Source organism: Trichomycterus rosablanca, chromosome 18, assembly GCF_030014385.1.
Source record: "Trichomycterus rosablanca isolate fTriRos1 chromosome 18, fTriRos1.hap1, whole genome shotgun sequence".
NCBI lineage: Eukaryota > Metazoa > Chordata > Actinopteri > Siluriformes > Trichomycteridae > Trichomycterus > Trichomycterus rosablanca.
Genome location: NC_086005.1, coordinates 19,135,541 through 19,147,758, shown reverse-complemented (window position 1 = coordinate 19,147,758; position 12,218 = coordinate 19,135,541). Strand labels below are relative to the sequence as shown.

General features: G+C 41.5%; 1 protein-coding gene across 1 annotated transcript in view; it reads left to right on the top strand.

Moving 5' to 3' along the window:
• The window catches only part of naa25 (N-alpha-acetyltransferase 25, NatB auxiliary subunit), a 43,289-nt gene that overhangs the window by 11,131 nt on the left and 19,940 nt on the right, over positions 1 to 12,218 (top strand). The window contains exons 4-13 of the mRNA XM_063014087.1: positions 47 to 165; positions 334 to 408; positions 492 to 599; positions 685 to 763; positions 2,180 to 2,291; positions 6,865 to 6,954; positions 7,523 to 7,695; positions 8,596 to 8,708; positions 8,938 to 9,145; positions 11,130 to 11,219. Of these exons, the coding sequence (XP_062870157.1) occupies positions 47 to 165; positions 334 to 408; positions 492 to 599; positions 685 to 763; positions 2,180 to 2,291; positions 6,865 to 6,954; positions 7,523 to 7,695; positions 8,596 to 8,708; positions 8,938 to 9,145; positions 11,130 to 11,219 (1,167 nt within the window). The remainder of the gene's footprint in view (positions 1 to 46; positions 166 to 333; positions 409 to 491; positions 600 to 684; positions 764 to 2,179; positions 2,292 to 6,864; positions 6,955 to 7,522; positions 7,696 to 8,595; positions 8,709 to 8,937; positions 9,146 to 11,129; positions 11,220 to 12,218) is intronic.

Genomic DNA, 12,218 nt, shown 5'->3' with positions numbered 1-12,218 from the left:
TATTGGGTGTTCCTGCCTCTGATTTAGATAATCTTTCTGTTTGTAGCGGAGTTGGTGACCAAACTGTATGAAGCAGCAGTCCGGAAGGTTCCCACCAGTGAGGAGTACCACTCTCATCTCTTCATGGCCTATGCACGTGTTGGAGAGTACAAGAAAATGCAACAGGTCCTGCCGTCATCATTCTGAGATTCTAACTGAGAGTTCAGAACCCCAGCGCTGGTGTGCTAGCAGAATATCCCGCTGTGCCACCTGGGCGTTTGACAGAGAGGCAAATAAGTTACAGCTTTAAGAAATGAATTTAAAAATGCATTTACACAAATCTATTTCTTTTAGGCTGGCATGGCTCTTTATAAGATCGTTCCCAAAAACCCATATTACTTCTGGTCAGTTATGAGCCTGGTCATGCAGGTAAGTTACGACAAATTTCAGCTCCATACATGATTCTTTAAAGTGTATACGAAACCAAAGATCTCATTAACATTGTGTTTTAGGCCATCTCGGCCCAGGACGAGAAGCTCTCTCATACGATGTTTCTGCCTCTGGCTGAGCGCATGGTTGAAAAAATGGTCAAAGAGGACAAGATTGAGGCCGAGGCGGAGGTAAGAATGAAAATCCTGCTTTAGCTGGACTCGGGCGTGTCGTTTTGAAAACGCTAAGAGATCTTTGGTTTGGTTGTCGTTTCAGGTGCAGTTGTATTTTATGATTTTGGAGCGACTGGGGAAATACGTTGAGGCGCTAGAAGTGGTGCGAGGGCAGCTTGGAGGTGAGTGATCGTCATATTACTTTTCCGAGGGGAAACAAACACGTTTGTGTATGTTTTGGTTTTTTTTTTTTTCCTTTTTTTCCCACTTTAGCGCATCCAATTACTGCCCGTCAATTATCCTCTCACTAATGCTGGTCCCCGCTCCTGATTGGGGAGAACGAGGCCGCCCCACGCCCCCTCCGACACGTGCACAGCAATCGAACATCTTATCACCTACACTTGACAAGTGCAGTGCAGTACAGCGCTGTGTACGGAGAGCCACACCCTCTACCGCACTCCTTTCCCATCTCCGTGCAGGCGCCACCAACCAGCCAGCAGAGGTCGTAATCGCACTGGTCTGAGAGAGAGTCCCCATCCGGCTTAATCCCACCCCTGTCTGAACAACAGGGCAATCGTTGTTCATGTAGCCGCTCAGCCTCAGCCGGCAGGCAGGGCCGAGATTCGATACGATGTATTCGAGATCTCAGCTCTGGTGTACAGCGTGTGTTTTTACCGCTGCGCCACCTGAGCGGCTTTAGTTTGTGTTTTTTAATGTTCTGCCATTGCAAATACCAAGTCACGTCAATTTTATTTGTATAGCACTTTTTACAATAGGCATCATCTCAAAGCAACTTTACAGGATCCAGGACTGACAGGCCAAAAACCCTTGTCGAGCAAGCCGACGGTGACAGTGGCAAGGAAAAACTCCCTTAAAATTACAGGAAGAAACCTTGAGAGGAACCAGACACAGCAGAGACCCATCCTCCTTGGGTGGCCTGAAGGATAATTTGAATAAATAGGATTTACACAAATCATACATATACAAAATTAAATTCAACTAAAAGCTAAAACTAGCAAGAAATAATAATGTAACAATTGGAGTTCATTATTCAGTCCAGTTTGTGATAAAGTCCATAGTGAGTTATTGACATTTTTGGTGCAAACATGCCAGGTTACCGTCACATCTAGCAGGAGCAGCATTGTTGGCACGGCAGTCTCGACAACCTCGGGTGGGTAACCAGGTTTCCATCAGAACCACCTCGTGGTAAAAAACAAAAAGTTTGTTTTACAGAGAGTAGCCTGAGACTCCGGCACCCCTAATTATTACAGCTTAACTACGGCTTTAACAGGACATCAGCGCCCACCTCCCCCACCGTCATCAAACCTGAGTGATCGGACCAGAGAAGCAGAACGACAGCAACCCAACATCCCTGATCACCACACGTTTCTATGACCTAGAACCCCCCCAGGCTCTGCATTTTTGTCTATAGTCTGGGTGGGCAGCTCTGGTCCTAGGGGTCAGAGTCCAGGCGCAGCCAGAAGCCAACTTGCAGCGTCTCAATGCTTGTTGTCCTTTTCATGTTGCAACTGCAAAAACTAGAGAGAAAATGCATGGCTAAATAGTCCCACTGTTTCTGTGTGTTTGTTTTTACTCAGAAAAGCTCACCAGCGAACTACAGAGCCGGGAAAACAAGTGCATGATGCTGTACCACCAGCTAAAGAGATGGCCTGAGTGCAACGCTCTTTCACGCAAACTGCTTCTCAAAAAGTAAGCCCTTGCTTTGATTTTCCCTTGCTTTAAGGAACTGACTGGTAAAAAAAAAAAGCAATGTACTACTTTCTACAATCTTAAATCAGAAAAAGTTGGGACAGCATGGAAAATGGAATTAATAAATAAACACAGAGTTTCTTACATTTACTTTGACTTTTATTTGATTGCAGACAGGATGAACCTGAGATATTTAATGTTTTATCTGGTCAACTTCATTTTATTTATTAATTAACATTCATTCCTGCATTTCAGTTGGGACAGTAAAGCATTTACCACTTTGTAATGTTGCCATTCATTTTCACCACACCTAAAAGACATTTTGGCACCGAGGATACCAAGTGATTTAGTGTTTCAGGTTTTATTTGGCCCCATTCTTCCTGCAAACACGTCTTAAGATGTGCAACAGTACGGGGTCGTCGTTGTCTCATTTTTTGCTTCAAAATTCTCCACACGTTCTCTATTGGGGACAGATCAGGACTGCAGGCAGGCCAGTCCAGTACCCGTACCCTCTTCTTCCACAGCCATGCCTTTGTAATGTGTGCAGCATGTGGTTTTGCATCGTCTTGTTGAAAAATGCATGGACGTCCCTGGAAAAGATGACGTCTTGAAGGCAGCATATGTTGCTCTAAGATCTCAATGTACTTTTCTGCATTAATGCTGCCATCACAGAAGTGTAAATGACCTTTGCCAAGGGCACTGACACAGCCCCATACCATGACAGACCCTGGCTTTTTTCCAAAAAAGACCTGGGATGCTGATTCATCTGACCACAGTACACGTTTCCACTGTGTGATGGTCCATCCTAGATGCTTCGGCGCCCAAAGATGTCGACGCCGCTTCTGGACATGGTTAACTTAAGGCTTCTTTTTTACACAGTAAAGTTTTAAGTGGCATTTGTGCATGTAACTCTGTATTGTAGTGCTTGACAAAGGTTTGCCAAAGTAATCCCTCACCCATGTGGTTATATCAGCTATTGTTGAGTGGCGGTTCCTGATGCAGTCTTCGAGGGATCGAAGATTATGCGCGTTTAGCTTAAGCTTGCACTCTTGGCCTTTATACCCTGAAATTCCTCCCGATTCCTTGAATGGTTTAATGATATTGTGCACTGTAGAGGGAGAAATATGTAAATCCATTTCAATCTTTCTTTGAGGTACATTGCTTTTAAACATTTCAATCATTCTGTAACACATTTATTGACAAACTGGAAAAGCCTTTCCTGGATGCTGCTTTTGTACCAAACCATGATTACAATCACCTGTTGACATCACATCATTATTTAGTTTTCATCACCTCATTACTAGCTCTAAATTTCCCCCATCCCAACTTTTTTTAGATTGTGTTGGAGGCCTGAAATGCAGGAATGGATGTTTATTAACAAATGAAATTAAGTCGAGGAGACAAAACATGAAATATATTGGGTTCAAACTGTCTGCAATCAAATAAAAGTCAAAGTGAATGTAAGGAACACTGCATTTTTTTTTAATTTGCATTTATGCTGTCCCAACTTTTTTTGATTTAGGGTTGTATTTGCATTTGTACTTCAAAAAGACCTGGGTAACTAGAGTGTGCTAAACACTGGTTATGACCATGATAATATTATGGGTTTATTAGTACTTACTAGTGGTGAAAAGTCTGATGCTTTTTGTCTGTTAATATGGCCCTGAACATCTCCTTTGACTAAATCTTGTCATTTGACTATTATGCAAAAGCACAAACTACAGACCGACGTTCCTGTCTAATGTTTCTGCTGCACATACAAGAGCCCAGATATTTCATTTGAAATGCAAAACAACCCAGCACAAATCATATCCATGTGTAACATGATAGGTACATTTACACCGATCAGCCATAACATTAAAACCACCTCCTTGTTTCTACACACATTGTCCATTTTATCATCTCCACTTACCATATAGAAGCACATTGTAGTTCTACAATTACTGACTGTAGTCCATCTATTTCTCTACATACTTTTTTTAGCCATCTTTCACCCTGTTCTTCAATGGTCAGGACCCCCACAGGACCACCACAGAGCAGGTATTATTTAGGTGGTGGATCATTCTCAACACTGCAGTGACAATGACAATGTGTTGTGCTGGTATGAGTGTATCAGACACAGCAGCGCTGCTGGAGATTTTAAAATACCGTGTCCACTCACTGTCCACTCTACATCTACAAGGTGGACCAACTAGGTAGGAGTGTCTGATAAAGTCAGAGACGATCGCTCATCTATTGCTGCTGTTTGAGTTGGTCGTCATCTAGACCTTCATCAGTGGTCACAGGACGCTGCCCACGGGGCGCTGTTGGCTGGATATATTCGGTTGGTGGACTATTCTCAGTCCAGCAGTGATAGTGAGGTGTTTAAAAACTCCAGCAGCATTGCTGTGTCTTATCCACTCATACCAGCACAACACACACTAACACACCACCACCATGTCAGTGTTACTGCAGTGCTGAGAATGATTCACCACCCAAATAATACCTGATCTGTAAGGGATCCTAGGAGAGTGACCATTGAAGAACAGAGTCAAAGGGGGCTAACAAAGCATGCAGAGAAACAGATAGACTACAGTCAGTAATTGTAGAACTACACAGTGATTCTATATGGTGAGTGGAGCTGATAAAATGGACAGTGAGTGTAAAAACAAGGAGGTGGTCATAATGATCAGTGTATACAGAAGTGGTCAGCAGCTCTCAAGAATCATGGAATTCCCCATCCAGTAATGGACTTCATAAAGACAATAACAATTTACGTAAAAACAAAACTACAAGGAAATCAATGAATGCTACCAGAAAACCACTTTTTCACCACAAAAGTCATGGTACCTGAAATTGGTGCCTATCTCGGCCAATAATCTTGCTTTTCTGGAACTAACAAATTTGTGATGCAAGCAGCCAAACGGTGGGAAGAAGTCTTAGCATCACCATAGCAACATTGATTTTTAACACTCTTTCACCATTTACAACTTAATGCAAAAGAACAGTAGCAAAAACAGTAATGAATCATCACACTGCAGAAGAAACTAGCGCATTACTTGTGATAATGTTCTCACAAAGAATACAACACTTCTGGCACTTCCAAAAGCAGAGCTGTTACATAAAAAGTTGGGACAGTATGGAATATGCAAATAAAATAAAAATGCAGTGTTCCTTACATTTACTTTGACTTTTATTTGATTGCAGACAGTTTGAACCCAAGATAATTTATGTTTTGGCTGCTCAACTTTATTTCATTTGTTAATATACCTCCAATCCTGCATTTCAGACCTGCAACACATTCCAAATGTCAAAAGTTGGGATGGGGTAATTTAGGGCTAGTAATGAGGTGAAAAAACTAAATAATTATGTGATTTTAAACAGGTGATGTCAACAGGTGATTGTAATCATGGTTTGGTACAAAAGCAGCATCCAGGAAAGGATGAAATGTTTAAAAACAATGTACCTCAAAGAAAGATTGGAAGGGATTTGCTTATTTCTCTCTCTACAGTGCATAATATCATTAAAAGATTCAGGGAATCGGGAGGAATTTCAGTGCATAAAGACCAAGGGCGCAAGCTTAAGCTAAACGCCCGTGATCTTCAATCCCTCATACGGCACTGCATCAAGAACCACCACTCAACAATAGCTGATATAACCACATGGGTGAGGGATTACTTTGGCAAACCTTTGTCAAGCACTACAATACAGAGTTACATGCACAAATGCCACTTAAAACTTTACTGTGCAAAAAAAAGCCTTATGTTAACCATGTCCAGAAGCGGCTTCGACTTCTCTGGGCTTTGAGGCATCTAGGATGGACCATCACACAGTGGAAACGTGTATTGTGGTCAGATGAATCAGCATTCCAGGTCTGTTTTGGAAAAAATGGATGCCGTGTGCTCCAAACCAAAGACGAAAAGGACCATCCAGACTTATCAGCAATAAGTCCAAAAGCCAGGGTCTGTCATTGGTATGGGGCTGTGTCAGTGCCCTTGGCAAAGGTCATTTACACTTCTGTGATGGCAGCATTAATGCAGAAAAGTACATTGAGATCTTAGAGCAACATATGCTGCGTTCAAGATGTCATCTTTTCCAGGGACGTCCATGCATTTTTCAGCAAGACAATGCAAAACCACATGCTGCACACATTACAAAGGGATGACTGTGGAAGAAGAGGGTACAGGTACTGGACTGGCCTGACTGCAGTCCTGATCTATCCCCATAGAGAATTTTTGAAACGTAAAATGCGTCAACGACGACCCCGTACTGTTGCACATCTTAAGACGTGTTTGTAGGAAGAATGGGACAAAATAAAAGCTGAAACACTAAATCACTTGGTATCCTCTGTGCCATAACGTCTTTTAAATGTGGTGAAAATGAATGGCAACATTACAAAGTGGTTTTGCTTTACTGGCCCAACTTTTTTTTGGAATGTGTTGCAGGGCTGAAATGCAGGAATGGATGTTTATTAATAACATTATTTATAACAGATTTTTTACAATATTAATAACAAACCAAAAGACACGAGATGTTAATACATGTCAGTAGCTAATGACAATTTTTTATAATATTTTTTTCCTCATCTCTATAGCCCTGATGACTGGCAGTTCTACATATCCTATTTTGACTCCTTATTCCACCTTATTGACCAGAGTTGGACACCACCAGAAGAAGGAGACCAGTATGTGCCCCACACTGCATTGTAACTGATATCTGATATTTACAGTGAGCTTGTTCAAGTTGAATCAAACTGGTGATGTCCAGGAGTGTGGTTGGTTCCTGCCTTGCATACAGTGTGTTCTGGTAGAACCGGGTTGAAACCATTACCGGGATAAAGCCGTTAATCACGATGGCTTAGTGGGTAGCACTGTCGCCTCACAACTAGAAGGTCCTGGGTTCGATCCCCAGGTGGGGTGGTCTTTGCATTTTCTCCCCATGTCTGCGTGGGTTTCCTCAGTTTAGTGTATATGTTCAGTATATGAACTCGTGTGTGTGATCTTTTAAAAGAATGCGCACAAATTCCCACCAAAGCAAACCACATTTTTAGTATAATAAAATGTCCCAGAAGAGTGGAGGCTGTTATAATTCTTTTAGGATGTTCAGGTGTACATATAGAGCCATTTGAAAGCATAAAGCTATCAAATACAGTACTTTACACACTCAAACCATCTTCTGTACCACTCTGTTCAAAGTCATTGTTGTGTTAGCAGTTAATCGACTGATCTTTTTATATTTATCATTAACTACAGCTGTACGGAGGGTGAAGTACACTGTTCCGTGGACCAGGCCATTCATTTTGTGGAGGAACGGCTGGCAGCAGACGACGTTAAAGAGTCTAGACCACTCAGGGGTCCCTACCTTGCTCGCCTGGAGCTGATACAACGTCTTCGGCGGAGGGACTGTCCTCAAGAACAGCAACTTGGTAATGGAAGGTTATATACACCGATCAACCATAACATTAAAACAACCTCCTTGTTTCTACACTCACTGTCTATTTTATCAGCTTCACTTACCATATAGGAGCACTTTGTAGTTTTTCTACATAACTTTTTAGCCTGCTTTCACCCTGTTCTTCAATGGTCAGGACCCCCAAAGGACCACCACAGAGCAGGTATTATTTAGGTAGTGGATCATTCTCAGCACTGCAGTGACACTGACATGGTGGTGGTGTGTTTGTGTGTGTTGTGCTGGTATGAGTGGATCAGACACAGCAGCTCTGCTGGAGTTTTTAAATACTGTGTCCACTCACTGTCCACTCTATTAGACACTCCTACCTAGTTGGTCCACCTTGTAGATGTAAAGTCAGAGACGATCACTCATCTATTGCTGCAGTTTGAGTTGGTCCTGATATATTTTCGGTTGGTGGACTATTCTCAGTCCAGCAGGAACAGTGAGGTGTTTAAAAACTCCAGAAGCGCTGCTGTGTCTGATCCACTCATACCAGCACAACACACACTAACACACCACCACCATGTCAGTGTCACTGCAGTGCTGAGAATGATCCACCACCTAAATAATACCTACTCTGTAGTTGTCCTGTGGGGATCCTGACCATTAAAGAACAGCATGAAAGGGGGCTAACAAAGCATGCAGAGAAACAGATGGACTACAGTCAGTAGTTGATTGTGCATCGATTGTGGCAGCTTTATAATAATGTCCATGCTTTTGGAATAACATGTCCAATCATCTGTCTGCATGCTTTTGGTCATCTAATGCTTGTCAGTGTTGGAACTGTGTATAGGCTGATATCTGAGAATCAGTGCATATCTAATCAGTAGTATGAGTATGTTTCTCATTCTATCTGTATGTTGTTTTTTTACAGGTGAGCCTCCCGAGCTTATGTTCCAGTACTTTGTGAAATTTGGAGACAAACCAGGTTGCATCACGGACCTTAAGATCTTTTTGGACCTCATTACACCGGACCAACATGTCCAAGTAACTACAATCACAATCCAACTTGGATTACAGATGTCTCTTTGTTATCTTCTATCAGGCAATTAATTCCTTTAGGTTACCCCATACATTGTACCAGTCATAACAATCAGACATAACAAACAGGTGGAAATTAGTCTTGTTTGTACCTATAAAAGGCCCCATGGACCTGACCTGAAGCTGTAAATAAGCCCTTTGGGATTGCTTTCTAACTCGTTTGTGTATGTCTCAGTTCATCAACAGGCTGATGGAGGCGGTACCCCTCAAGGCATCAGACGAGGCTGGTGCAGCCCTCCCGGAAGACACGCGGTCCCTGCAGAGGCACCTGTGTGTAGCTCAGCTGGGTCGCTGCCTGGGCCTGAATCACAAACTTGATGCTGATGGAAAATTGGCCCTCATCCAGGAGCTCAAACTCCACTATCATCATGGCTTACAGTTCGGTAGGCTCCTGTTAAGGGATAATCTTAATTTTGTCATACCTGATAAACTCCCCACTCCCAAAACGTAGTACTATATTGCAAGTGTACCTGACTGGTTTATTTGTAGCAAACCACAGTCCGTGTACAGTGGTGTTAAAAAAAATAGCAGTCCAACACCATTAACTTGATAAATCACTGTTTTTAGTAGAAATGCTATTTCTACATAGCAAAAAATTAACTTGAAAGTGTAGTAGAGTGTTGAAAACAAAACAAACCCAACAATTAGGACATGCATGCCGTTCATTCTGAGTAATCGAAGCATTGATTGAAAGGGGGTTGTTCAAAATAATAGCAGTGAGGAGTTCAATTGGTGAAGTCATTCATTCTGCAGATGAATGGGTGTCATATTTGGCCCTTATTTAATTTAGGAGGGGGGCAAATGTTGCACAGCTTGGTCACAGCGCGTTTCCTTCTGAAATACTGGGTAAAATGGGTTGTTCCAGACATTGTTCTGATGAACAGCGTACTTTGATTAAAACGTTGATTTTAGAGGGGAAAAACATACAGAGAAGTGCAGCAAATGATAGGCTGCTCAGCTAAAATGATCTCAAATGCCTTAAAGTGACAACCAAAACCTGAAAGATGCAGAAGGAAGCGTGGAACTACTGTTTGAATGGATCAAAGAATAGCCAGAATGGCAAATACTCAGCCAATGATCACCTCCAGAAAGATCAAGGAACATCTGAAGTTACCAGTGAGTACAGAAGATGATTAAGTGAAGCCAATTTACCAGCAAGAACTCCTTGCAAAGTCCCGTTGTTAAGAAAAAGACATGTCCTGAATGGGTTCAAATTTCCCAAAGAACACATTGACTGGTCCAAAGAGAAATGGCTCAACATTTTGTGGACTGGTGAAAGCTAAATTGTTCTTTTTGGGTCAAGTGGCCATAGACAATATGTCAGATGACCCTCGAGCACTGAATTCGAGCCAAAGTACATTGTGAAGACAGTAAAGCATGGTGGTTCAAAACTATGATACGAGGATGTTTTTCATACCATGGTGTTACACCTATTTATCACATACGAGGGATCATGGATCAGTTTAAATATATCAGAATACTTGAGGAGATCATGCTGCCCTATGTCGAAGAAGAAATGTCCTTAAAATGGGTGTTTTAACATGACAATGACCCAAAACATCTTGGTTACAGACAAACAAGATTGAGGTAATAGGAGTGGCCAGCACAATCCCCTGACTTCAATCCCATAGAGAACTTGTGTTCTGACATCTGAAACGTGTTTTTTTGAGGCAAAACCCAAAATTGCAGAAGAACTGTGGAATGTCGTCTAATCATCCTGGACTGGAATACCTGTTCAGAGGTGCCAGAAGTTGGTCGACTCCATGCAACACAGATCTCGGAAGCAATTGTTATGCCACTAAATATTAGTTCAGTAATTTAAAGTAAAGTGAAACCTCAAACATTTTCAGTTTATAGATACATTTTTTGAGTTTTTAAAGAAAAATGCTGGCACTGCTATTTTTTTGAACAGCCTAATATTCATTTTTCTTAACTTTCTGTAAAGGATTAACACAAACTGGCTAAATGTTGTTAATGTTTTGAATTAGAATTAAAAGTGTAGTATTTTTAGTGCATTTGCATTTATGGAAATAAAAGTTATTATAATGATTTTGTGCTTTATTCGCTTTTTTAAAATCACTTCTATTTTTTTGAACACTACTGTAACTGTATTCTTGTACCTACAAACAGTTAAAATTAACAAGCTTTGTCTAATAATTGTTATCAATATTATTATCAATATTAAGTCACTTAATAGTCCTCTGATGACCATATGGATAGCGTTTTTCCAGAGTAATCCTGTCTTCTATTTGAGTCTTCAGGCTTATTTTGTTTTTGCAGCTTTGATTTCTCTACATGTCTAAAATGCGCTCATCATGCGAGCACTATCGAAGTTTTAATTGCTGAATTTTCTTTCTCAATTTTAAGGGAAGTCCTGTCTAAAGACGGAACTGCAGTTTTCTGACATGTACTGCCTTATGGTTGCTCATGTCTACGTAGACTTGTGGCTTGAAACAGGTAAGTTATTATTATTATATTATAGGGATGTAATGATGCACCACAAGACAGTTAAAAATCGGTGCACATGTGTCACCATTTGAATCGCTTATTCATTTAAGATGAATCGATATTCACTTTAAACAGCAGAGGGCACTGGCTCTATTTTTTATTTTTTTTTGTTTTACACAAAAAGTGAAACCAGCATTGTTTTGCATAGTTTGCACCTACCTCAGAAATAAACGGGCATTAATTATTTAGATAAATAAAAGATAAGCACAAATGCAGTATTTTATTTTAAAGAGAAATAATAAAAGGAAACTTTGTCATAATTTGTCTTCAATTTCATTTTGTTTCAAAAATCGGAAAAAGAATCGCATTGTGAACCCAATATCGTGAATCATATCGCATCATGGGTAGTCATTGTTACATCCCTAATATGTTATTATTTTATTGCCGGTTTTAATACAAACTGTGGGTGGCACGGTGGCTCAGTGGGTAGCACTGTTGCCTCACAGCAAGAAGGTCCTGGGTTCTATTCCCAGGTGGAGCGGTCTGGGTCTTTTTTGTGTGGAGTTTGCATGTTCTCCCCTTGTCTGCGTGGGTTTTTCTTCTGGGAGCTCCGGTTTCCTCCCACAGTCCAAAAACATACAGTCAGGGTAACTGGAGACACTGAATTGCCCTATAGGTGAACACATGAACAACGATTGGCCTGTCGTTCATATAGGAGTGGGGTATTAAGCCGTATAGGGACTCCTCGTAACTGATGCACTACGACCTCTGCTGGCTGATTGATGCCGCCTGAACAGAGGCGGGGAAAGAGTGCGGATCGGGGTGTGTCTCTCCGTACACAAGGCTGATTCGCATATATGCACTCGTCTAGTGTGGGTGACAAAATGCATACGGCTGCTGCCCACGTGTCGGAGGGGGTGTGAGTTAGCTTCGTTCTCCTCTAATCAGAGCGGGGGTCGGCATTAGTGGAGAGGAAGCGTGACGCAATTATTAGGAGGTTTAGGTTTG